Source organism: Dromaius novaehollandiae, chromosome 2, assembly GCF_036370855.1.
Source record: "Dromaius novaehollandiae isolate bDroNov1 chromosome 2, bDroNov1.hap1, whole genome shotgun sequence".
NCBI classification, from domain to species: Eukaryota; Metazoa; Chordata; class Aves; order Casuariiformes; family Dromaiidae; genus Dromaius; species Dromaius novaehollandiae.
In genome coordinates, this window is record NC_088099.1 from 94,965,480 (window position 1) to 94,992,889 (window position 27,410).

The 27,410-nt window shown below is 38.6% G+C and overlaps 1 protein-coding gene across 2 annotated transcripts; it reads left to right on the top strand.

Annotated features, from left to right (window-relative positions):
* The first annotated feature begins 35 nt into the window (after positions 1 to 35).
* Positions 36 to 27,395, top strand: GPLD1 (glycosylphosphatidylinositol specific phospholipase D1). Of its 2 annotated transcripts, none has more exons than XM_064506951.1 (25): positions 36 to 659; positions 3,538 to 3,593; positions 4,307 to 4,385; positions 7,139 to 7,236; positions 8,486 to 8,596; positions 8,870 to 8,918; positions 9,444 to 9,498; positions 10,509 to 10,616; positions 11,398 to 11,425; positions 11,513 to 11,652; positions 12,599 to 12,664; positions 14,491 to 14,611; positions 15,134 to 15,273; positions 16,131 to 16,317; positions 17,342 to 17,452; positions 18,468 to 18,542; positions 18,932 to 19,088; positions 21,332 to 21,473; positions 22,011 to 22,110; positions 22,202 to 22,295; positions 22,913 to 23,089; positions 23,406 to 23,566; positions 23,833 to 23,859; positions 23,954 to 24,004; positions 24,167 to 25,195. In XM_064506951.1, exons 1-25 carry the CDS (start codon positions 563 to 565, stop codon positions 24,203 to 24,205), a joined length of 2,469 nt encoding a protein of 822 aa, XP_064363021.1. In that variant the 5' UTR covers positions 36 to 562; the 3' UTR covers positions 24,206 to 25,195. The 2 variants fall into 2 exon arrangements, with proteins under 2 accessions (XP_064363021.1, XP_025971398.1); XM_026115613.2 differs by lacking the exon at positions 24,167 to 25,195 and adding an exon at positions 25,216 to 27,395 and having other exon boundaries at positions 40 to 659.
* The last annotated feature ends 15 nt before the right edge of the window (positions 27,396 to 27,410 follow it).

Below are 27,410 nucleotides of genomic sequence, written 5' to 3' on the forward strand. Positions count from 1 at the left end.
GGTGCGGAGGCGCCGTGCCGTATATATTGGGGTTTTTTTAATTATTTTTTTCCAATCTGCATCGTCAGGCCTAAACGTCTGTGCGTGACAGCTGCAAAGCGCTGCTGTTTCCCACTGCCGAAGCTTACACGTGTGGTGTTTTCAGCTGGGCAGCTAGAGCGTTTGTACTGATGCTGCTCTGGCAGTTGTTTTTCGTTATTTGCGGCATCTGGTGTAGCTGTGTAAAGCATCTGCGCGGGGAGCTGAAGTGCTGCGGGCTGCCCTTCCCGTCTTGCTTTAGTATTTTAAGAAAGATACTGCTGCTGTCGTGCAACGGTGGCAATTACACCGCCCAAACCGCAGTAATATTACAGAATTCAGGAGGGGAGAACACCCGGAGGTTATTGGCTTTGTTATAAATTATTTCCTTAGAGCTAAAGATAAGCAGTAGTCTAGACCTTTCAAATGCCACAGTAGTTTACCTGCTGTGTCGACAGCATGTTGGAAAGAGTGGGCATGCACGGTAACCTGCATTTCAAAGGTCACAGTGCTGCTGCTGCTTCAGAGCCAGCAGCCCGGCGTCATGGCTGGCTGGAAGATCCGCTCTGTTTTGCTGATCACGCTGTGCCATTGCTGTCAAAGATGTATTCCAAGTGGAATTTCAACACATGTTGAAATAGGTAAGAGATGTTCACGGTTAATTTTCCTGTGTTTTGAATCGCTTGCGAGGAGAAGTAAATTCAGGTTTGGCTGGAAAAAAAGAAGAAATAATGTTAAAGAATGAGCATTCCACTTTATCTTTTAACAAGCCGAATAACACAGGATGGATGTGGAGTTTGTTTTTGGAGTTTCTACCCTAGTTGCACTGCTTTTATAAGCAGGATTAGTGTGATTGCCTCTTTTTCCATCTTCAGAAGTACAGGCGTTACATAACTGAATGTTTGTGTCCGCAAGTCTTACACACATATAGTTTGGTGGGGAAAGTGGGGGAACACTTACCTTTATGCAAATTGCTGAATTGTTGTACTTAAGTATAAACTAGAGATTAACACACAAATCATTTTTGTATCAATTGTCATATCTGCATAAAGTAGATAAAATACTGTGTTTGTATTTGTGACCAACATAATGAAGATTTTGGTCTGTGTCTCTTTCTTATCTCTAGCCGAAACAACCTAGATCCGTAGAGAATCGAGGAAAGAACTGAGTGAACATCTCAGTGGGGAAATATTTCTGTTTTGAATTTCTTTATTGCATCTGTTATTTTTTAAATCTGTTTTCTGCAGTGATTCTCATGAGAACACCCTTGGGCAGAATGAGATTGTTCTGGAACATCAACTCATAACAAATTGTAATTGATAGTTTTAATTATTTGTTCTTCATTTTCTGGTTCTCAATCTGTTGCTCAGTCAAACAGAAAATAAAACATATGACGTGATCTGTATTCAGGTGGTCTTCTCAGACTTTAAGGACCAAATACACGCAGCTCTGAACAAGTTAAAAGCTGACGAGATTCATGGAGTTCATTTGCAACGGAGCGGATGCTCCCTCACTGCATGCTGTACCTCCGGTCGTTGTCCTGCGGACGCGTGCTTTTCCTAACCATGTGTGAGGACTCCCATAGAAATCAATAGGATAAGTCACACCACCTGAAGTTAGGCAAATGCAGAAATCCTTGCAAGCTCAGAACCCTAATTATTGAATATGAGCTTCTGAAAACTTGAAGTAACGGATTTGGCAGAAAACAGTGTGTTTGCAAAGACTATACAAAGAGAAACAAAATCTTGCAGATCTGTTCCAAAGGAGCCGTTTTATTCTAATCAAGGAAGCATGTTACATTATTTAATTTAAAGATCGTGGTTGTCTAAAGAGTAGTCCATATATTTAATTAGTGAGTCATAGTTTATGACAAATTTTGTTCATTTGTCTGAAAATGACATTAACGGGGTTCAGTTGTGGTGCTGCGAAAATCAGTCCTTTTATCAATGTGCAAATAAAAGTCTATGACGATAAGACATGAAAGTTATTGCAAATCCAAACATTGAATCCTCCAGGAATAAAAGAATTGTAGAAAGGGGGAGAAAACTATCCAAAAGTAGCACCAAATTCTGTCCTGCACATACTTCTGAAAGTGCTTCAATGTGATTAAAAGTTCTGCCTGTTCAAAATGTGGATCACGTTCACTATGCTTGGCAGCGCTTTGTTGTGTCTTACTTGCCATGGCCTCGTTTTTGGGAGCAGCTTTGAGTGGGCAGGCTTTCATTCCTGCAAGGGCTTCCTTCAGGAGCAACAGGATTCGGTGGAACTGTAAAGATCCATCTGTGAAATTCGCTGTAAGGTTTAACTTGCAGAATCTGAGCCCATATGAATAATAAGTCGGGGGGATGGGAGATAGAAAAACAAAATTGCCAAACTGAGACTCTCAGACACTGGAAGCTATGATCTGTGTTGAAATGTTGGGTCTTAAAACAATAGACTTTTCTTCCTTTTTCTTTTTAAAGTTATTCCTTTTTTGGTGCAAGATTGGTCTTTAATTTATCTTTTAAAGTATCTATATAAGGATGGTTTAGAACAACAGTGGGTAAAATTCAAAGTGAAAGATCATTCAAACCCACGCAGTTTTGTCTGGATCTTATTCCAGAATGAGAATGGGTTTTTTTCAAGCTTAATTAATTTGGTATAGATCAAATTAAATTCAGCATATTCTGGGTTGTCTCAGTAGGGAAATCAGTTTATAAATAGCTCAAGTGATGAATAAAACTTTGTGTGGGATGGTAAGAAGATAACATGCATTTGTAGTTTCAACCCAGTAATTTTAGAGGCAATATTCCTTTAAAAAATGTATTTTTAGAAGACTGTTAATGGATTATCCCTGGGATTTAACATAAATTAAAATGAGATTTCATTAAAAGTGATAAGTGAGTTTGTTTCATTCTCTTGTTTGATGCTTGCTTAACAAGTAGTCTGGCAGTAGGAATGTCTGTCTATTTGGTAAATAAATAGTGGTATTTACTTTGCTGACTTCACTTTTTTTTGTCTTTCATACATGTTAAATATTAATCAAATGGTTAAACTTTCAAGTTGATTCCAGAGGTACCTTTTTAAATGGTTAGGGCCACAGTGAAACTTAAATACCGTTCACATGGGTTCTTTACAGCTAGTAAAGCTGTACAGCTATGATACGTACTCTATATATGCTGGGTATGATCAGTGTGGGTTCATTGCTATAGCTCAAATCTGGACGTAAAGAGTCTCCTGTCTGGTGCTGGGAGGCACTTGCATCTTTGGGGTCAGTTTGGGAGCTGGAGAGTGGATAGAGACTGATGAGACCGCAGTGCCCAGATGTGCAATGGAAACACATTTCTTTATTAGATCCTTAGATGAGAAAATATACTCTCTAATCCATACAAAATTTATTTGAGAAATTGTTTCGCATGTGTGTGCCACTTGGCTTAGATATGACGATGTAGTATATTCCAGTTTTCGATAATGCTTCTAAGAAAACAAGGGCCTAGCCACAATAGTTATAAATCAATTCTTTAATATGTTGTTTTTCAGCACATAGAGCTCTGGAATTTTTCAGTAAGCATGAAGGGAATGTTAATTATAGACAGGTAGGAAGCATATTTTTGTTCAATTGTGTATACCTTTCCTGTGTGTGTTTCTCTGTCTGTCTCCATGCCTTTCTTTATTATTTACTCTCAGTAATATGTGTATAATTTTTGTACATAGAATGGATTTTTACCTTTTCTACTGGAAAATATTTGATTCCTACTGAATAGTATTACAGATAGGCAGTATTTATAATATAATTGTGTGTATATATTGTGTGTTGCGTGTATATATTGTGTGAGGCTTACATAGTTTTTTTACTTGCATGTTTTGCCATCGTCTTAAATCATACCCTCTTTGGGTAGGTGTATTAGAAGAATCAATAGAGGACTTTTGAAAAGGTGATTTTAATAAAGATAACAAAATGACAGTCAAGTTTTGAATTTAGTCCATTGCATATATCATTTACCCATTTTCTTGTTGATGTAGATAGTGTTGGTATGATTCAGAGGTTGAAAGTTAGCAGACCAGAGGAGGGCACCTCCGAAAGGTGACAAGTGTATACTGATCAGTTTAGTTTCACTTACAGGGTTGGTGTGTGTTTTGGGGGGAGTAATAGTAATATAGTAATAGTAAATAGTATATTTTAGCAAGGTAGTAGTTGTATCTTGCAGGCAGAATTAAAATTTTATCTTTGATTTTGATAGTGAACTGTATTTCTGTGCCATATAATAGTATTCTGATTCCTTTTTTTCCCCATCCTGCCTTTCCCCAGTTGTTACTAAACCATCAAGATGCATTTCAGGCTGGGAGCATTTATCCTGATGCCTTTTATCCTTCAATCTGCAAAAGTGGTAAGAAAAGACTTTTAAGTCCAATATTATAACAACTTTATTGGTATGTGAAAATGCTAGAGAATTTAGTAGGGTTAAAAAACAGTAATGTTGTAAGAAATGAAGTATAGCTATAAATACCTTCTTGCAAAAACTTTCACCTTTTTTATTAGTACTTTGAGCTCTTTTGTAGAACTTTATAACAGAATAATAGATTATAAAAATGTTATTAGAAAATAGCTTTTTGGTAAATTTAACTATGAAATTTAAGGTGTAGGGCAATTTGATAAAAGGATGCTGTCTAATGAATTAGGTCAGATTACTAAGTACTGGCCTGGGGAGAAATTGAGAGAGGAAAATGATCTTTTTAAGTCCTGGAGAAAGCACAGAGCTAACTTCTGTGTTACGAATTATTAGTTTTTATCACATCAGTCATAAAGATGATAAAAGAATATTAAAAAACAAAAGGAAATAGGACTTAGTGAAAAAAAAAGTGGTAATAGCATCTCAGCTTAAAGCCTTTCTTTTACTCTGCTGCCTCTTGCATTATACTGGTCCCTGTTTCAAATTAATGTCAGTCTTCGTTATGGTGCTCCCAGGTCTAAAAACTGCATTATAAAATTAGCTCTCTGTTGCAATTGCTCTTAAGAGTATGTCTTGACTTGCAGCTGGTCATCTGATTTTCCAGCTCTGCTAGGTCAAATCTTGATTGTAATTGGCTTCCCCCACAATTCAGGGACTATAATCAGCCAGGTAGGGCTTGGTCTGGGATTTTTGCCACCAAAATGGTAAATCAGGGTAGTGAGCAATTGGCAAACAGGACAAAGACAGTCTGTCCTCTACTAAATAAGCTTTATGATGTATATGCAGGCATCAAAAACAAAGCAGTGACACGTGATTCATATTAGGATAGCTGGCCGATGGATTGGTGAGATCTTATTGAAAGTCTAATGGGAGTCTAAACTATTGGGAGTAACTGGGAGTAATTGGGAGTCTAGAGTATGGAAGGAGATGGGTTATTTTAGTGGCTCATGCAAATTCAGATCCGTTAAATTCAAAGTGTTCTTAGGATCTTTGTTCTGTTTACCTTACCTTTTGCATATTTTTCAGTGCTCTGCATGCTTGTGCCTCCACTTAACTTCCGTGTTTTTTCTGCCTCAACTGCAAAATCTTCTTGTTTATCTTTCCAAGGACACTTTCCCCATCTTTTCTCATCTCTTGCTCTGCTTAGAGTCTTAAATCACACAGTGCAGCTGGAATTCTTGTTTCTCTCGGTCACAGCTTGCTAATGCTTGCTGTTAATTGTGCCAGCTACAGGTTACTTGGCTTATATCCTTCCCGGTGGGCTGCCCCATCAGATTGACAGATCTTCTGTCTGGCTCTACTCACATCTCGTCACAAACTTCAGTCTCCTGACAGACCACTTTCTAGCCTCGTTCTCAGGACTGATGTTCTCTTGGGATTTCCCCAGTTCCTGCCTTTAACGTGACTTTTTCTATGTACCTCATCTTTTTTTTCTGACAGTTTTGTCTTCCGCTTATCCCAGTCCAGTGACCAGGGCCTGTCTGCAGCCTCCAGCTCACATTCCTTCACTAAACTTGGGCTTCATCTCACCTCATTTTATACTTGGGCTATTTGTTAACAATTTCTTTAGTCCATGGGAGAGAAATTGGTACATCCACAGATCTGACCCATTTGACTTAGTTGTCTGCCTTTGGATCAGAAACGTTGTTTCCTGCCTAGACAGACAGTCTAGATGACTAACTGCCATGTGGAAATCTATACTCTGCGAATGTCTAACTGTGGTCAGACAAAGCCCATACTGAGATCCTTTACTTTTTCTAATTCAGCTGCACTTAAAAGTGTCAAGAGGCCAGGAGGTGATTAAATCACCCACAGGGTCTGCTCTGACAGAGTTTGTGTTTAATATACCTTAATCTTCTCTGCGGTATCACACTTCTCTCTGAAGAAACACTTTCTCTTCCTCCAACTGTATTGATGATCCTGATAATCTATCTTCTGCTTACCTGCTTTCCCCAAGCAGGACCCACACATGTACAGAATTCGAAGTTGTGCTGCTTGGTCTTGTCACTTGTCACAAGAAAGTTGTGCTACTTGGTGTCAGCACCACCTTGCCCTTGGCTTTATGTAGGCAAATTATTTAGAAATATGTAGGCAAATTATTTAGAAATTTGTAGGCATGGTCACTGTCAGATCCAACATAATCTGTTCTATATAAATCCAGTGAGAGCAATAATTGATATTTCAAAGGAAAAACAAATTCTTCCTGCCTTTGTCTTCCCTCCTTCTGTATCCACTCTGACTGTATCTTGGCAGCTCTGCAATTCTGTTGAAAATGGGGAGGAGGAGGATGACCTTTCCTTCCTAATCCCTGAGGAGATGGATACCTATCCTGAAGCCTGAGATTTTGACTTGGCTGCTATGTCCATCAGCTTCTCTACCGTAAAATTTGATACATTCATTAGTCACCAGCTTCTCTGTCAGACAGTTTTTCATTGTATTGTACCTACTCACAGGCACAGAAAAGGGAGAAGGCACAAAATTTTCAGATGCTTCAGACCAAAATCATGGCAGGTAAATCTAGTATCTGTTTTGGCAGTGTAAATCATAGGTCTCATTTGGCTTTTCTAACATAAGCAAGAAATGTATTATCTGTACAATATGGAATTGAGTAAAAGTCTGTGTTTGGTGATGGAGGAAAAACTTGTTTCTTTTGAAAAAGAATAAATACTGATATAATTTCATTGCTATAGGAACATTCCGTGATGTCTCTGAAGACACTCACTGGTCACCATTTCTCAATGCAAGTATTCACTACATCAGAAGGAATTATCCTCAGCCTTGGGAAAAGGTAAGAAAATTTCTTTAGCTTTCAAATTTGCTCTCTACTATCTTCTTCACCTTTATTTGCTGCCATCTTCTTCACATTCACTTCTTTTCGCAATTTCATCCTTTGGGAAGAGTAGAAAAAATACTTTTTTTTAAAAAATAAAATCTCTGCTGGCACAGTTTTAACTTGAAATCCTGTTTTCATCTTTACCAGGCAAAAAAAGTTATAATTTCCACATAAAATGTATTTATTATCCCCAGTGTGTTCCAGTTCTTATGATACATTTCCCAGGTCTAGATTTTCAAATGTGGTTGGTAATTTTGGGTACTTATGTTACTGTCAGATCTGGCTGAGCATTTACCACTTGAAAAATGAGGCCTCTTTTAGAATTATCACTTGTGAAATCTTGGATTTAGTCCTGATTTACTTTTGTTTCTGGTATATGAGCTACTTAGGAGAAAAGGAAAAGCAGATTGTCAAAAGTGAGAATGATTTTAAAGGTCATACTGGGTTTTTTTGTTGTTGTTACTGGAGAATTTGCCATGTTTTTCCTGAACTCTGCTCAGGTGAATCATATGTTTGGAGCAGCAGCATTTGAGAGCATGCACTCTTTGCAATGGAAGGTCAATTGACTTTTGACTGGCGCTTGGTGATACTATTAACTTTCAGGGAGTGTAAATTCATCAAAAAACTATGATTCTATTACAACTTTTTAAGAGGCCTCTGGAACTGATAGCTATTCAATGCCGAGAAATCTTTTTTGAAAAAATGAAATGTCTGTTGCTGATAGATTTATTCCAAATAGCTTTTCTGTTCCTAGGAACAAAATGAGTAACTTCATGTCTGGACTTTTATTAGGTGCTTTCACAGTGAACAGCTCTTGCACAGGAATGCCCTTCTCTCCGCCATGCGTCTTAGTGCAGTATCCATGGTGACTAAGCGGGGTTCACTCCTTGGAAGTGGAAGACTGTCTCTCCAGTCGAGCAAAGCACTTTACTACACATCTAGCTTGAAGCACATGAGCTGTCCTGAAATCAGCCATGTGACTCTATGGCCTTGGACCATATGAAGCGCTTAAAGCTAGTCAGGTCACAAAATGTGTTCTCCAGCATCAAGAAATGAGTGCCCAGCACTTTGTTTTGTTAAGTGCTTAGATTGTAAGAGTTTATCAACTATATCGTTATATGAAGAACTACAATAAAATGCTCACCTCTTTTAAAGACAGGTGAAAAATTATTGGCATTACCCCAAGTGTATTGTTATTGTGTAGGCTACAGAGAAGCTGGTGGCTTTCCTGTTTGGAATTGCCTCTCATATGGTGGCAGATGTTAGCTGGCATAGCCTGGGCATTGACCAAGGATTTCTAAAGGCCATGGCAGAGGTAAGCTTATATTATTTTATTTATTCTGACTGGAGTTGTTGGAATTGATAGTTTGGCTTTGGAGTCTGGTGGGAAGGGAAAAGAAAAGCTGGAGCCCAGTTTCAGGAAGATTTTCAGAGACACAATGTCACAAACTGTGTAAGAACAAAGTTGGTCAGGTTAGGGACCTGTCCAAGTAGCCCAGAAGTTTACAGTTTGTTTTGGCTCTTATGGTTGTATGGAAGGATGAGTAAAATTAATAGGTTGAGTTCTCTTGTTTTTGTCTTTCTCCAGATTGATTTTCATGGTTCCTACTCAGAAGCTCACAATGTTGGTGATTTTGGTAATGTTTCTGTTTGCTGATCATCAATCCTGCAATTGGGATAACTAGTCCACTGCAAAATTACTGTGGGTGATTCTGGCTCTTGTCCTGTGCAGTGAAGGAGCCAAGAATGCATCATATGGACACCGTACTGTTGCTCTCCCGCATAGCTTGAAAAGCCTTGCTATCCCTGTCTGTGTGCTCTATGCTCTGTGTGCTCTATGCTCATGTTTCAGGAGATGCAGTAGGGCATATGGAAACTTGTGTTTAAACTAAAACACAGACTGATGGATGCCAGAGGTTCAGTGGCGTCAGTACTGTGGTTTTAAATGTGGTATCATTTTTCTTATTCTCTGGAAATAGAAAATACATAGTATACTTTCAGGTGAACCGTTTATGTATTCTAAATGAGAAAGATTTGTACAGCTGGAGTGATACTCTGCCATATGAACACACATAGCATAGCCATAGAAATAATGCTGTTGTCCACGATACATACTTACAGTTTTGGTTTGTTGTGTTTTGTTTTTGTTCCTCCATCTGTAGGAGGAGATGTACTGAGTCAGTTTGAGCTGGACTTCAGTTATCTGGTGCCAAATTGGTGAGATAATGAGCTGAAGTAGAGATTACCTTTTTGAATAACTATTTCTGCTTATTCTGTGTTCTCATTAAAAAATGATGATGATTTCACTGCGTTTTAGTAAAATGCTATCATTCTTTTTTCTTTCTTTATCTGTTTTCCAAAACCCCAGCTGCTATTGGAATTTTCCTGAGTTTGCTATTTCTCATATGCATATTTGTTCTTCCCTGCCTTGAGAAACTGGAAGGACAGAGGAAAGAAAAGTTTTACAATAGGAACACAGCTGGACAGATTAAGTTATTTATCTCAGGAGGGAGTTGCATGCAATTATAGATAAAATGATAATTGAAAAAAGGTTGCTGGAATGTTCAAGCCATTACTGAAATAACTCAATGACAATATCTCACTTAGATTTCCAGATGCTGCAGAATTCAGACAAGTGTTAAAAGCATAAAAAAGAAGAAGCAGTTTCAGACATTTATTCACAATTTTCTTCTCACTTTTTAAAAATTTTTATTGAAGGAAAAAACTCATATGCCTTTTTTTCCTGCTATTATAGCAGGTCATTGGAGTCCTGTTTTGTGTAAGTAGGATGAAGTTCATCTAGGTATAGAAAGCCCTGTTCATTATCTAAGCCCTGACATAGATCTGGGAAATGTTGAGGTAGAAAGCATGAATAATTTCTACTTTGCCAGGAGCAGATTTGGCACAGAGGATAGTGGAGGACATCATCCAAGATTGTGTGATCACAAAGCCAGAAATCCAGTGGAGGGAGTGTGGAAACTCCAGCAATAGCCATAGGGGAATTGCTCTACAGGTTTCCGCCTTTGAACTCAAACAGGAGGAGGGCATTATACAGAGAGCAACTGTACCTACAATCATGGCCTTTCTGGTGTTTGTAAATCTTGATATTCTTCTACAGTCTTTTGAACTTTACGGTATTACAAAGTTGTTGTTATTACATAAACTGAATTATATTTAATGAGATGATGTTGAAAGCTCTTGTTATAATACACCAGTTTCGTTTTTAGGTATGTACCTGTCAAAGACCTAGCAGCTATCTATCAGGAATTTTATGGAAGAGAGATCATAACGGAAGACACAATTATTGACTGTACTTACCTGCTGTTTCTTGAACTGTAAGTTGGATAGCTTTGTCTAGGTTTTTATAAGTGAAACTTATGTTGGAAAATGATGATAATCCTATTTGAAATGCTAGTTCAGAAATTTAGGCATTGGAACCAGCAATACAAACTTCCTACTAGCCCCCTTAAACCGTAAGACACCTGGATTTTCAGAAAGGCTAGAATACAAATTGAGACTGTTTCATGACTTAAGTTCATGATTACAACACAAACTCAGCATCTTAGCTGTTTAACAAACTTATGTGTTTAACATATTTATGTATTTATGAGAGAACAGCTGTGTCTTGAAGTACTGTTGCATTTTGGCATCTTAGCAGTATCATTCTCATGTATTGAAGAAGTACTATACAGTCCTGAATAGATGGCTTGCTTACACTCTATGTAGATCCTTTCAGGTCCAAGTATAATACATGGAGCTAGACCTTGAAACTCAGAGACTTTTGATCTTTGGCAATGTCTGCTTTCGAATACCCTGAACAGCCTAGCTGTATTCTTTAGTTCAGTGAATTACTGGTAGTCATACAGCATTTATAAACACTGAGAAAGGCCTCAAATTAAGGGCTGCGAAAAGTAAAGGTTGTTACTTTTCACATTACGGCTCTTAAAATTTCCTGGTTCGTTGTTAATATATTTTTTTAAATGTTCTTGTTCTTAATGACCTGCATAGTATTTGCTATACGCGGGAATACAGAGGCCTTGAAAGGAACTGTTTAAAAAATCTAATGCTATTAAATGAAACATGTTATCTTTGAAGCATTGTTATTTATTTTTACAGGCATGGAGAAAGGCTTGCTGTTGCCAAGGTTAGTTTTTTCTTTTTCTTATAAACATGAATGTATAACATGAAGACAGACTAAATCATCTTATTAAACATGTTGTTTGTCTCTTAGCTTTTTCCAACATATGCTAGTAAATCTCCATTTCTGGTGGAGAAGTTCCATGATTATTTCCTCGGAGGAGTAGATGACATGGCATTTTGGACAAACAATATTTTTGAGCAGACGAGCCATATGCTAGAGAGTGGAACCAGGTATAATGGTGTTTCTGGCAATATGAAATGCAACATTCAAGTTCTGACACCCATTTAATTGTTCTTCTGAAGGCAGGTCCTTTCCTAGAGCAGGCGCTGAACTCTAAATCCTCATTTGAAAAAAGGGATTTCTGTAACTGTCTTTTACCCAGGTGCACAGGACAGGCCTTGAGTTTGCATTTGCTACGCGGCCACACTGCTTTCTCCAGGCAAGGCTTTGGGGTAGCCAGCTGCTACTAGACACAGAAAAGTTGGGGAATCTTTTAAGACATACTCAAGGGCATGCTTAGAAGTTGCATAGCCAGGCCCTGAGGTGCTGCCTGGTCTGGCAGTTTCAACTGTGGCTGCACCTTGTGGCTGCTGTCATCAGCCAGCTAAGATGGCCCTTCCTAGGAGAGATCAGATACTGCCTTTGGACACTGAAGGCAGATAGCGTATATTTTCCTAGTGCTAAAAGTTCAGGCTTGAACTCGGAATCTCATATTTTTATAGAAATTCTGGCCCTGTAATGCTTTGGTACAAGTTTAACCTTACCTTAAATAACTTCGTAAGACTAAGAGTGGAGGATTAATCCATCCATTTCTATGGATAATGTCACTGCAGCTATTTTGGGAAGTGTTTTTTTGAAATACTGTGTGGTATAACCTGTTGTGTCCTTTGTTCCAAAGTGTCACTTTAATTAAAAGTGCTTTACATTAATAGGATTAGCAGGATATGCTACAGAAAGTTTCATTTAAGGTTATGTAATGACATGATATTCATATAGATCCTAAATAATTCATCAAAATCATTAAAATAAATATCAAAGAAGTTTCTAAGGTTTAGAAGGGCCTCTTGAGAGAGCTGATGTCTTCTAACAGAGGAATCAGTAAGGACAAAAGTTGTATTTTTAGTTTCACTTCCATAGTGGGAAAATATTCAAAACACACTTTTAATATTTCCTTAGTGGCTGCTTCCTGCCTGAGAACCCTCTGTTTATAAAATGCACAAGGGAACACAAGAACAACTACATGTAAGTATAGCCCTGAAGGTTCAAAGACTCACTGATGAGAGAAGAGCCTTCCACTAATAGGGACATTGGGCCATTGAAATTTAGAAGCCAAGACCTCTAGTTTTTTTCCACTTACAGGGTAATCTTTGTGCTTGAAGATATATACTGGTTTATCTTTTCATGTGTGAATTTGAAATTCTCTTAACATGGATAAACAAGCTCTATGCAGAGGAACTGTGCAGAGCCTGGGAAAGACTTTTACGTTCTGGCCTAAGGACAAGAATACTTGTGTAGCACCTGAAGTGCAAAGTCTGCACTCTTTATTTGATTGTGACTCTTTGTTCTGCTGATCATGAAACTACTGATTCATGATTACGCTTACCATAGCTAACTTCTCTCCTGGTTTACGTACAGCAATATAGGACTTAGCTCAAGTGTATATATTCCTCTAACACATATCTTCCATGGCTGTTTTCCTCCCTTCCTCAGGAAATTTCTGTTGCTGATGTTGGTGAATCAATCTGATTTTTACTGAACTGAAACAGCAAAGAGTTCTATTTAGCTTGTAGAGACAGCGTAGATTTTATTTTGATTGCAATGATTCCTCTCCTCCACTTGAAGACTGCAATTTAAGGATTGTACTTTTTGCTCAAGAATTTTTCAGTGGGTAATTAATGCAGCCTCAAGATCTCTTCAATCTGTTTAGGTAACAGAGATTCAGACTTTTCTTAGCCTCTCTGTTATAAGCATTAGTGGTTCAGTTTGCAGCTTTTATTTCAGTGAGATAGGGACAATGGAGGGGAAGCATAGAACCACAGGACAGAGTGATTGGAAAGGAGAATGATAATGACAAGAAGCGATAAAAATCCCGTTGTCAGAGACAGCAGTGCATACTTTTAAATGGTTAAGTTGAGAAAAAGAGAGGACATGAAAGTGAGGAGAATTTCTTTAAGGTCTGTCTTCTATTTTCTTATAAAAGTTTTTGCTCTCATTGAAAGCTGGAATGCTGTCCCTGCACAGATAAGAACAGCAGCAGTAACAGGAGCTGTGTGTGTAAATGTGGTTATGAAATCTCATGTTTTGGGGGAAGCCTCAGAATGGGGAGCCTAATTGCCTTTATTCTGTTTCTTTCATACTGTGAGAGATGAGCTTTTAGTTTCATGTTTTTACCTTGGCCAAAAATGTTCTCAGGTGCTGTGCACCTTAAACTAACACTTCACCAAAGTCGGTAGAGTTGCAAGTATTATAAATTGAAGCAGAATTCTGGTAAATGCGTGATGGTAATGGGTTTGTGTGTTGGGAAAGGGTATTTCTAGGGAAATGCAGGAAATTTCAGAAATGAGGGTGAAGTGATAGAATGTTAGGACACCAACAAGTTAGAGTTTCCTCTTTTTGAGGGAGGGAGTAAAAATTCATTAATAGCTCTTAAAGGAGTTTTTCATACTTCTGTTGTGAAAATAATTTCAGTGTGTGATTTCAGTGTGTGAATTCAAGAGACAGGCATGCAAAATGAGAATTTTGTATTCAAGAAGATTAATTTTCTTTTTTCTTGCACATTTTCAGTGCTCCAAGAATATTGCTGGTGATCAGAACACTGCAAATAAATGATGCTGATGATACTAGATTTTATAAATGTCTGGATACTTACCAAGTGTTAGCTACCCATAAATCCCATGACTTTATTGGGGCTTAACTGCTATCTCTTAATAACTCAGTTTAAATACGGGAGAAATGGCTGTCTGAATACATGCAATATAATTGTCTGCTTTTCTTAGTTTTGTCATAAAATACTTAGCCCATTAATTCAGTTGCATTAGTTGTTATTACTGCCTTCTTTATCTTAATAGAAGTAAACAATCCAAAAATGAAGGCTACAAGAATACAACTTCTTCACTTACAGTAACAATTAAAAAGAATGTGAAGTACACAGAGAGAGGAGTTCACTTCAATATACAATCTTGGGCAACAGTAAGTGAAAAGTGACAGATGTGTCAGGTAAAATTCAGCTTTGTATATAAATCGTTTTGATTTCTGTCTGGTATACTGCATGATGGAGCAGGGTTTCTTTATATGAATAGCAGCACCTTCATTTTGCCGTAATTGTTAATCTGTATGCTTACAGGTACATCATAAATACTAAATTATTTTATTTTGCTCATTTTATAGAGAGGTTAGAGTGCATCTTGTAGTACCAAAGATGACAGAATATATCTTTCACATTTACACTTCACAGAATCATCTGGTCAGTTTTGGGAATTAAGAAGTCCCAGCAAAGCAGAGCAGTGAACAATTAGTCAGTAATGCTCCATTTAGAGCGTAGAGATTTTTGTCTCTTTTGTAAATGGTGCGTATCACCTGGGTCAGAGTCCACTTAGATCAATGTGAAGATTTCCACTGATGGTGACTTGGCTTTTGATGTGGTCCGTACTGTGCTAGAGTTTCAGCCTGTGTTTTAACTATTCTTGTGTCTCTCTATTATTTTTGTTTCAGAATTCCCTCCACTTCATAAACAAGGTTTTTGCAACAAATGTCTGGAGAGTGTTGGCAGCCACACATCAGCAATCTTCTAAGCACATCTCCAAGCCAGCAGCATCATATTTTTTGACTTTACCTTATGCTAGACTTGGATGGTTGGTACTTTCTCATCTAATCTCCCTCTTCATTTCTGAAAACTTTGAGCAGCCACCAAAATATTATTTTTAGTTCTTTGTATGCTCTTTAGGGGTAACAGCCCAGATCAGTTAGTGGTACAGATCTGGCTGACTGGATTAGATTGACTGGCCAGAACTACCAGTTGACACATAGGGCCTTTTTTCTTTCAGACATTGGTATAAGCCTCCCTGTGTCAGTACAGATTAAAATTACATCCAGAGCAAAAATTCCATTCAGATATGAAATCTAGTCAGATAACCTCGTTCTTTGAAAAACTTGTCTTGTCATTTTTTGTCACTTTCCTCCTTAGTGAAGGAGATCAATGTTCTGTGTGTGATCATGCTCAGAATAGAAGAAACAAAAATTAAAACCAACTTTGGCTCTAGTTCTTAACAATGAAGGAACATTGTTACCTTTTTTGATTATTGTTTGATGGTTGCATGGAATTAATTGCATGTCCTAGGTTGATTGCTGATGATGCCTACTGATTGTTTTTGGAAGCACTAGAAGATTAGTAGGGAATTCAAAGATGGATTCAGCACACAGAATGAGGCATATTCTCTCCTTTCCAGAGGGATTCTATCCCTATCTGTAAGAGTTTGTAACACAATCTCGACTGGTTTAATGGAAGCTGAACCTTCAAGCTCTGATTTTATCTAGTTCAAGAGAATAAAAATCAGTTATATAATATGAAAAATGATGTGTATATTCTTAGAAAAATAGGTGGAGAAAGGCAGGTATTGGCTTACCTGAAAGAAGTAGTATTTATTTTCTGCTAATCTAGTGGTAGTCTGGCAGCTAATGCTATGATTTTGTTGACTCCCTTGATATACAGGGCAATGATCTCAGCTGACCTAAACCAGGATGGATATGAAGATCTGGTGGTTGGCGCACCAGGATACAGCACGCTGGGCCACGTTCAGATAGGACGGGTATATATAGTCTATGGCAATCAGTCAGGTTTGCCTCCAGAGGACATGGATCTAGATGAGAAAGCCGACCAAGTACTAGAGGGTCATCAGGTAAGGGGTCAAGTCAGGTATTTGTCTCTTAAAATTTTTTGCCCGAATATGTGGTAAATTTTGATTGAGCAATAGTGTCATTAATTGTGTTTGAAGGTTATTCTTGAAATGCACCTCCTGGTCAAAGGACATCGTATGCATTTCGAGAAAAATAACTGTTACTTAAGTCCCAGGAACAATTAAAGCAGTGGTGACCTGTAGGTTTACTTTTTTCATTTTGACAGATAAATGGGTATTAGAACACAATAGACCCTTCACTGAGACTGAGGTAGTATCTGTAAACGACAATATAGCTGGTTTGGTTCCTTGCATATGAGCAAATGATGTAACTTTCCCCTCTTTTTTCATCTAAAACTATTCCATGTGAGTTTTAATTCCACTGAAGCTGTGTTTTTGATTAACTGGTGACTTCTTGCAAAATCATTGTCTTTACTGAGAGTACACATTATTTAAAAAAAAAACTAAGAGAGAAAGCTGCGATTTGACGAGATGGTGATTGACTTGTAACTGAGAAGCAGGATCAAATGATCTCGTTGAGTAATCAAGATGATCCTCTGTAGAAAACACCTTTCACAAAGAGGAGAATAGAGAGACATGAGATGCATTTCCTTTTAATCTGTTTCTGTGATTACAAACTGTGGAGTAACAGCTGCTCTCTTTCAGAGAGTGTTTTAGTAGTTCACCGTTCTAATGCTATTAGCAGCACAGATTATAAGCATAACATCAATGGTGCATTAGGCTGAGAAGAAATAGCACAGCAGTGGCATATTGTGTTCAGTTATCTTATATTTTAATTCCCCCACATCCTCAGGCAGAACAGTCTACTCCCACTTCGTATGTAAGTATGACTGTTATTACTTGGGAGAACAATGATGCTAAGAAAATCTTAAAAATTTTTGAAATAGATTTCAATCATCTCTACTTCCAGGTCTTCCCTGTGCTGTGATTGCAAGTGTCCATTAGGTTTTGAGGGTAGTATCTTTAAAACATCTTATTTTCATGACAGCAATCCCTCTTTTCTTAGCCTTCAGGCCGGTTTGGTTCTGCCTTGGCAGTCCTGGACTTCAATGATGATGGAGTGCCAGATCTGGCAGTTGGAGCACCTTCTGTAGGATCTCAGTTTCTCACTTACAAAGTAAGACCCTATTTTTTTTCACAAACAGGATTGTTTTTATTGATTCATGTTATGAAGAATACTGAAATGGGAGAAGGAATTTCTGTTGTTACTCAGGGTAACGTTATAATATAAGCACAAAGATTTATAATCTTTGTGTGCTTTTACTAGATTAATGACAACTATCTGTATCTCAGTGGCTTTTCTTGCACATAAACATTCCAAATCAGATGGCAACTTTGCAGCACTGATGTGCTGGAAACAAACGAAGCCTTTCATGAAATACAAGTGCAGCTCTTTTATTTAGGAACGAAGAGTCTGCAAGGGACCTCCTGGGTCAATGAGCTTTGTCATCTGCTCTCAAAGGCCAACAGATGATATCTAAAATGTGATATGGACCCCGACACACATGCTAACATAATCAAGTTACAGAGCCTTAATGAGTTGCTGCCTACCAGATGAGCCCATGTAGTGGTGTCTGAGTGAGCCCACCCCAACTGAGAGGCAAAACGTGTCAGTTTAAACCACTTCCATTAAGCTTAAAGCTCTTTAGAATTTCATTCTAACTTAGCTGCCTAAATAGGAATGCAAATGCTTCTATGTAGACCCACAGGGTTGGAAAATTGCATGCTTCTGTTGTGACTGGCACCCTGTGCTTTTGCATTAAGAAATTGTTATCAAAATTTGAGCCACCTGAATGTTTATGTAATGAAGGTAATGCACAGTATACTGTCTTTGTTCCTTATCCAATGTTTGATGAAAATGTAGTTCTCTGCTGAAAGGAGCGTGGTGACATTTTTGTTTCATAAGTCTAGTTTGTTGCCTGGTTATAACAGTATCCATTACAGCATGGATATTTTTAGGCTTGGGGTGGAAAAGACAATACTATGAGAATGCAAGACTGTGATAGGAAAAATGTGGTTGTTTTAATATTCTTTGGAGAGTTGTTTCACTCACTTGTGCTTTGTCTTGGATTTTGTACTTGGTCCTGGCTTGGAGATGCTCTCATGCTGTGTTTGCTTTTCCCACTATTTAGGGTGCTGTATACATGTATTTTGGCACTGAGGGAAGAGGCTTGGCATCTCAACCAAACGTTACCCTAACTTGTCAGGTATATTGAGCAGGCTAACACAGGGCTGCATTAGCAGGAAATGAGGTAAAGGGGAAGGGGTGGCGGGGCTGTGGGCTTAAAGAACAAATGTTAAAAGCAGACTTTTAATCGGAAGGGAACATAGGTGTGTCATTGGGAATGGTGCAAGCAGGAGCAGGTTGTTTAGGTTGTTTGTATGTGGGAAAGCCTTCTGTACTCCAGTGCGGGGAAGGGAGCAGGGTGAACAAAAGGATGCCCAGTCCTCCAAAAGTAGACACAACTGAAGTGAGAGTGTGAGAGGCTAGTTTGAGCAGAAATAGACAAAATTAGCTCTTTAGGAGTCAACTGCTGTATTTTCAGAATTGGTGGTTTAAATTGCATTTCAAGCTTGAACTGAATGTTTCTTGCAGTATTCCTACTGTAACCTTGGTTGGTCCCTCCTGGCAGCTGATGTTGATGGGGATGGAAATGCTGATCTGGTTGTTGGCTCTCCATATGCACCTGGTGGTGGACAGCAGAGAGGATTTGTGGTTGCATTCTACTCTTATTTCAACAGAAGTGGCCAAGGTAACACCTACTGAGTAAATTAACCTTCCCTTATCTTACATGACTATTTTTTTGTTTGTAATTAATCACAGGATAATTCAGGTGGAAAGGGACCTAAGGAGGTCTCTAATCCAGCCTCCTGCTCAAAACAGTTACAAAGGTCAGACCAGGTTGCTCAGGGCTTTATCTGTGCAGGTCTTGAAAACCTCCAAGGATGGAGACTGCACAACCTCTCTGGCCCCCTGTACAACTGTGTGGCTGTCCTCGTTGGGAAAAAAAAATCTCCTTATAGCCAACATGAACCTCCCTTTTTTTTCAGCTTATTCTCATTATCTCTTGTCATTTCACCATGTGTGGTGAAGACTGAGACACAGAGAGAATGAGTACCTCAGTACAGTGTGAAAAGCCTGGCTCCATTTTCTTGATAACCTCTTCATAGGTACTGGCAGGCTGCTGTTAGGTCCTCTCAAAGCTGTCTCTTCTCCAGGCTGAACAAGCCCTGTTCCCTTAGCCTCTCCTCACAGGGCAAGTGCTCTAGCCCCAGCCATCTTGGTGGCACTGTGCTGAACTTGCCCCAGTTTATCAACATCTTTCCTGTATTGAAAGTCCAGAGTCTGTTACTGTGCCATTTGCTGTTCTAACTCCCGTCAGGATCTTGAAGTTCCCTATTTCATGGCCACTACAGTCAAGGCTGCCATTGACTACCGCAACCCCAGCAAGTTCTGTTCTTTAGCGAATAGCAGATCAGCTGTGTGTCGCCTCTGGTTGGTCCGTCCAATACCTCTATCAAGAAGTTATCCCTGACACCCTCCAGAAGTCTTATTGCCTGCATGGTTCTCGCCATGTAGCTCTTTCAGCAGATGTCAGTAAGGTTAAAGTCCCCCATAAGAATGGGTGTCTGTTATACAGAGACTTTCTTGGTGCTTTTTAGTTTTAATTTCAATTCTCTCTCATGAAAAACTGAACAGCTGTCTCAAGTTTTGAATGGTTTACGTTCAGTAGTTCTTCCCAAAGTTCATTTAAAGAAATTTCATTAAAGGGTTAATCTTTAATAAATGTCTGATGAGTCAGATGAAAAAGCTTTAAGTTTTTCCTTATTTCTGAGCAATTTAGCTTGATATCTGACTAATAAAGGTAATTCTAGAAATGCTAGTGTCTTGTGTAGTAAGGAACTACTTTTTCCTATACTATTGTCAATATCCTAAACTATTATACATACTGTTTAATGATATGATCATTGATTCTGATTAGTGAAAATATATTGTAAACAGAACTGTATCATAGGAATGTAGGTAGTGAAATCTTCTTGCTGAGAATTTACACCCAGACAGTTTTGCCAAAAAGTCACTTGTGAGGGCTGTTTGGTCCTTGGGCAAAACTACAAATGTATGAGAAAAAACTAAATGGATGACTATATGAAAGTAAAGAAGCAATGGATTCAGCTGCATATGGGTGATACCAACCAAAAGGGCCGACTGGTCTTTCTTGGAAGCTTGCAAATGCACCATGAGTTTTTATCATTCCAGGAGCTCCTTCATGTGGCCAAAGGGGATTGCTGCAAGTGAATACAGCTAATGGTTAGAGGTGATGAGGATTGTTGTGAAAGAGGGAGGAAATGCTACCTGCAAAGCTAAATAAAGTTAATAAGCGGTGGGAAAGGATACACAGCTATCCAAAGCCTCATTAGAATAATTGAGATTTCAAATAAGTCTGTTTTTCTCACCTTATTCCACCTCATATAAAGTTAGAAACCACAAGGGAAATGGTTTTTAAATTTCAAAACACTGCTGACTGACTGACATCTTTGCAAAATCAAAACACAGAATCAATGATTTGAACTAAAGCCAGGATTATTTGAAATCCCTTCCCTCTTCCCTTGAAGAATTACAAGTTCTGATAAACAGTTTCAGTCTTGTGCTGTCACTTAGAAGAACTCATCAGTTTAGGACAGGCTTGTCTGATAGCTTTTGTGTACTTGTTTCTAGAAGATGAAAGCTTCCTATAGACTTGCAATGATTTAGAAGCCAGCTGCACTGAGTAAAAGCTTTTGCCAGCCAGTATAGCTGCATATTGAGTATCATTTTACTATGCCTACACTGAAGTTAGCAATAACTGGTTCCATATCATGGACAATATAACTTTACTTAGAGAAATTTCAATTCGTAGAACAAAAGGGTAGATGGTTCTGGAGGTTGCTAATTAATAGATTTTTTTGTATGCCAGGGTACAGCCAGATTTAATTTCATATTTTTCTGGTCTGTCAGGTCTGCTCTCAGTAGAGGATGCCAACTGGATGGTGAAGGGGGAAAAAAACTATGCTTGGTTTGGATTTTCACTTGACAGCTGTCAGTTGGAGAACAAAACATTACTGCTGATTGGTAGCCCTACATGGAAGAGTTGTGTTGGGTATGTTATGTACAACTCCTTTCTTTTTCTTGTATCCTGCCCAACTTCTCCTATACTGGTTAAGGCTTGTACCAGATTAGACTTCCTGCTTTTTAGAAAGATTCCTCTTTGGTCCTACTTAGAGTATTTTTATTTAATTACCATTTTTACCCTGTCACCCTTCTTCATTAGTTTATACAGAGGGTCTTTGTTATTTAGAGGCATGTAAGAATTTGTGGGGTTTTCTTGGGGGGGAGGGGGCACAAAAATGCTAACAATAAGCATGCTTAAAATAACTGTAGTTACCACTTACTTCGAGATAGTATTTTTAACAGGAAATCTAACCCAAAAATGTACTGGGTGATGAGGAAATGGAAAGACAGTCAAAGTCAGTGTCCTAAATGTCTTGTACCTAGTTAAAACAAGAATGAGAATTACTAAAATAGATTGCTAGGACTTTTGGCAGCCAGTAGTATGCTAATCTAAAAGGGGAAAATATTTTAAGGTAAGAAATGCTGGCTGAATCTGTAAAATACGTGTTGTTATATACCAACCAAGCTGCAACCCCTTCTCATCGGATGCCAGACAGAGCATTGGGAAGGTGTATGGCTATAGTCCACCAAGAACAGAACACTGGTTTGCAGTAACTGGAGACAAGGTAGGGCTTTGTCTCTAATATGGAACCTTATGAATGATTGAAATCAAGTGCCAATCTGTGGAAGTGACATAGCTGTTTTAAAATCTAACAGGAAATGGGCAGAATGGGTATGTCTCTCGCCAGTGGTGTAGTATCTGTAGCTGGGATCACAAGGACCGTTCTGGTGGTGGGCGCACCTACCACAGGTATGTCATTCTGGAAATTGGAAACAACTGCTTTGGGTTGTCTGTTTCTGAAATGTATGAGTGGAGGACAGAAACAAAGTTATCAGTTAGAGAAAGGGCCTTTTAATAGCCATTTTTTAAAAAATTATAAATAATCACTAGGACAATCTTGTGATCATCTGCAGATGCCTTACATTTTTCAGTCTTCTGTACTATAGAGCTTCAACTTTAATGCTTTCTCTTTTCTTCCTGGAATTAGCCTCTATTAACAGCCTTATTACCTTGCATTATTTATGTAGCAGTGATTTGCTAATAGACTGCATGTTTCTTGGAATTAAACAACACAGTATTTTGTCCTTACAATAGGATTAGGCAGTAAGGAATTATGAAAGTCGAAATGTACAACTGTAATATCTGTCCTTTAAGTTGCATGCATTTTTCCCCAGCTGCTATTATTAAGAGATTGTTTCTTTGTTAATTTGAGTTAATGTCATATAACCTTTGATCTCGTTTCAAAAATTATATTAATTTTGTTCATGTTATGTAATGCTAGTATTATCTGCTGTCAGTGCGTTGCAGGTATTAAGCCTGAGCTCCTATATCTGATGCTCTATTTCTATTACTTTGTTTTTTCTCAGACAGTCTTTCTAGGATTTCGTTTATATCTTCAGTGCTGCACCAAGCTGGATTGGCTCTGATGTATGATCTGACAGACATTGCCAAGCCTTCTTTGCTCAGTACTTTCAGTGGGGACAGAAGGTTTTCTCGCTTTGGAGGAGATGTATACTTAAGTGACTTGGACAACGATGGACTAGGTACGGCTTAGTGAATCTGGATTACAGAGGTGGCCTGTTTTACTTTTGGCAATGGGAAGACTGGTCACCTACATATTCCTGTAAGCACTAAACAGAGTCAGCTTTGTCAGTTGACTTGTAAAAGTATTCCATGGTGCCTTGCAGGGAGGCACCCCCAAAATCATGAACAATTTAGGCACAAATTGAAATGTTTTAACTACAGTCATTAATAGGAATTGTGGCGTCTAGAGGTATGTAAATGCCAACTCTTTTGTGTTTTGTTTTAGCATTATTTCACTTCTGGTGTATTATGTTGTCCTGTAATAAACATTTGCAGATGAAATGATTGTGACATCCCCACTGCGAAGTAACGATATCACCACAGTACTGTTCAGCGGGGCAGCTGGCCGTGTTTACATTTACAGTGGAAACCAGACAACTTCAGGGCATGTGACAGGTCATTGCAAATCGTGGATATCTCCCTGTCCTGAGGAGCAGGTAAGAAAACATAAAAGTGACATCACGAGATGAGGGCATAATGACAGCTAATTGATTACATCCAATTAAAAGAGCTGACATGTTCAGATTTGGGTTCAGAAAATTGAAGGTTACTCGTATTTCTGAATCTGTGTAATTTGGTCCCTCCTGTTGATTCTTCAATTAGTTTGCTGTTCAGGAGCCAGGGTTATTGCATTAGGCTTCTACACTGTAAGCAATGTGGTTCTTTCGACCCTCTTACTTCTTTTTTTTTTTCTTTCCCCCAGGCACAATATGTCCTGATTTCTGCTGAGGTAAGTAACCAGAAGACAAACTGTTGAGTTCTAGAAAGGAACAAGTCACACTTTAAAAATCAGTAATATTATAACAAGCAGCTTTATTTCATAGGAACAATCAAGATTCGGGAGTTCTGTTATCACTGTGAAATCTGAAAGAAAGGTGAGAAAAATAACTGCTGCTTTTTGCTTCCTGACATCTTTCTATCATCTCACTTGCATATACTAGTCAACAGCCTACATGTCCTGTTTCTTTTGCTTTACATAGTTGATCAAATTTCCCTTTAAGTCACTCTCTGAACTGATAATTAAAACCATTTCATAGGTTGATGAACTACAGAGTTGTCTAAATTTTGGTACCTGACACCTGGATTGAAAGAGATCACTTCAAAGTGGCGTGACATCTAAACTACTTAACAGTTTGCTGAAAGGTGCCTCAGTAAATCATGTACAGGTGCCAACTCAGTTCCCAGCTTTACCTGTTCTAACCAACCTGTATGCAAAGTTGGTGCTCAGCTATGGTGTAAACCAGGCACCTAACCATCTCCTTCAGTTAATATTATGCACAGGCTTGCTGTCCTAGCTGTCACTTTGAGTGAACACTCTTCATATGCCAAGTCCTTCAAAGCATAAAAAGGCCTGGTTCCTACCTGAATAAGTTTGGATGTCTTTTTGTACCTGTGTTTCCTTGTTTCCCTCAGAAGTCCTTTATAGTTATCAAAAGTCAATCCCTACTTTTGTATAATGCAATGAGGAATGTCTCATTTCTTTCAGCTTGTAAGTTGCTTAGTGCTTGTTCAACTTGGTGGACTTGGTGTTCTACTTATTTTGAGATACTGGTGTGAGAAAGCCTCAGTACTAGGCTGAGGAGATGTATGACTGCTCTTCAACAAATGGTGTTTGACCGCTTGCTGCTAAAACATGCACTGGAGAAACACCTGGAAATGCAAATATGTCTAAGCTAGGTTAAGGTGCAGTTTTTCATAAGCCAACACCTGAAACAAAGACATCGCTGATGGTTTCTGCATGAGTGCATGTGAGGCAGTTTTCCAAGTGATTTTGTTTCTTTGCTAAGGCACCAATCCAGTCCAAACTTCAGCCTTCTCTGTATTAATGTTGCCCCTAAGAGTTTACATTGGCAAGAGATTTATTTGGCTGGTTCCAGCTTTTTCCACGTCCCCAAATAAAATTGTATTTTTGCCAAGATTGTTTTGTTAACAGCTGTTCTGGTAAGGTGGTTTGCTCTCCCCTTCCTCATCACATTTTTTATATAACATTAATGATATGGACAAAATCTGGTTTCTCTTAGGGAAGCTTAAGACAAGTGTGCACTTGCAGTTGCATTTTGCTAACCTTTATTCTGTATCTCCACAGAGAGAAGTTGTAGTAGCAGCAGAGAGAAGTTCAGTGAAAGCTCGACTTGGTGGAAGGCTTTTTGTCTACTCTCTCTAAAGTAGTCTCTAAGACCAGGCCAATGCTGGTCTTTTATTGAAGAATCTGTATAGTATCTGTGATACTTTCCTTAACCCATACAAACCAATCCCACATGACAGCAAACTGCAATAGGTAGATAGTGGAGTCCCAGACATTATCAAGGAATGCCAGCTGGTTATTTTTTAAGTGACAGGGAATATGAGCATCATGATGGTTTGACATACAAACCAATCAAAGCTAAGTAAGTCAAGTTAGAGGGCAGATTAACTCCACAGTGAGTGGTAGTATTTCTTGAGCTAGAACAAGCAAGCTGGCCTGAAAAACTTCTAAAAGATTGAAATGAGTAGGAAAATGGATTTGGTTGGCCATATTTGGCTGTATAAGGAATGGTCCAGTGCTTGTGTCAGCTGCAGCCCTTGTTAACAAGTCACTTTCACATAAGGTATATACTACACTGCATAAAGCAAGTAATAAAATTAGTAGTTCACTGTGCTATTGCTTGCCCAAACTGTAGGAATCCCTCTAAGCCACCTTACCTTACACACCCCTCTGCAATAAACTCTCACAGCAGCACACAGCTCTCCATTGTCCACCTGTCCTCCCTAGTCAGATGCTGTGTTCCGGCCAGGCTGCATCAGGGACAGAACACACCTTTCTAGTGGCGTAAGTGTCTTAAACTGGCTGCTAGTGACCGCACAATGCTAACAGACTTCCAAAGATCAACCAGCTGAAGAGAAGAAATAGCAGCTGTATACCAATGAAGAGACTTTCACTTATTAGTTAAATGCTTCAAGTAAGGGAATTAAAGAGTGGTCAGTATAGCCTGTTGTAGCAGAGGATCTGCTTTTGTGCCTTACCCACCTTGGAGAGACTCATTCCATAGCTGCGCTGCTTGTCCTGCCCCTGGTTTACGGGTGGGTGTCTTCAATATCTGAACTCTGTCCAGCAACCACCCTTTTCCATTTACCTTTCAAGGCTCCATGCAGGGACTGAAAAATGATATACTTTCCCTGACTGCTGAAAGTTACAACTTCAGCGCCCCAGACCACTTCCTAAATAATTTACTGGTCAGGTCTGAGTACTTTCTTGACACAATGAAGATGGAGTTCACCCTACATTCCTAGGGCTATAGACAGTAATTCTAAGAAAGACATCATAAATCAGTGTCAAAATAATAAGCATGGAAGAAGGGCAGCTCTAAGCCAGACATATATGGGTGGGAGAACCAGGTGTATACCAGTCCAAAGGATTGTCTCTGGCAAGTCTTCAGGCCCCCCATTAAGACTGTTGAAGAGCTGGATTCTCCCAGGGAGAATGCATGCGAGAATGAATCATTTTTAGAAAACACTCTTGCTGTCACACTCATAACTGAGACTACTGGGAGACTTGTTCTTTCTGCTTTCATGTAAAATTCAATGACTGTAACAACGTAGCATTGTGCTTTTATTGTTAACAGTGTTGTCTTCAGCTAATTAACACTAATTTTGTATGATGCAGGTTAACAATACATGCATTGATACGGAATTAAATAACTTAAGCAGCAATATGTGATTTGTTATTATCCAGGCTAGTCCACAGACATATGGATATGTGTTTTCTCTCTTGCCTCCCTCACAATAAGGCATTATTTTTTAAGTCAGTCAGTGGCATAGCACAGAATTCTGAAGGCTGACATATCTCAACTTACCTTCTTCGGAAATCTCTCAAGGATGTTGTCTTTATGACAAGTTGAATATTAGCTTGATGCACGATATATTTTCTGACCTGTACTTTGAAGAGAATCTATTTAAATTGCCCAAACACCACCACTAAAAAACCTGAGAAATCTAAACATTACGAAAGAAATAACTGGGAGCACAGTACTTACCTTACTCATCTGTGAAAAGTGGCGAGAGGCAAAACCTGTACCATATTTACGAGGGCAGAGTACGGAAAAAGTTTTCCTTTTTTAAATAAAAATTGCTGATACCAGGTTTTTTGGGTTACAATTCCATTCTGAATATATGGCTTCCTTTTTTTTCCCTGTATGATCTCAGAATAATTTTATTCCACATGAATGCATTTTGGTTCCTTGTTAGAAAACCATTAAACACTTGCATGTGTCTGTGGAGAGAAAGGCAGTCCTGGAAAAGAAC

Coding starts and splice junctions, on each gene's coding strand:
- GPLD1 (XM_026115613.2), top strand. CDS start 563: ATGGCTGGCTGGAAGATCCGCTCTGTTTTGCTGATCACGCTGTGCCAT. Junction 18,543..18,931: donor ACGTTACCCTAACTTGTCAG/GTATATTGAGCA, acceptor TGTTTCTTGCAG/TATTCCTACTGTAACCTTGG. Junction 23,860..23,953: donor ATGTCCTGATTTCTGCTGAG/GTAAGTAACCAG, acceptor TTTATTTCATAG/GAACAATCAAGATTCGGGAG.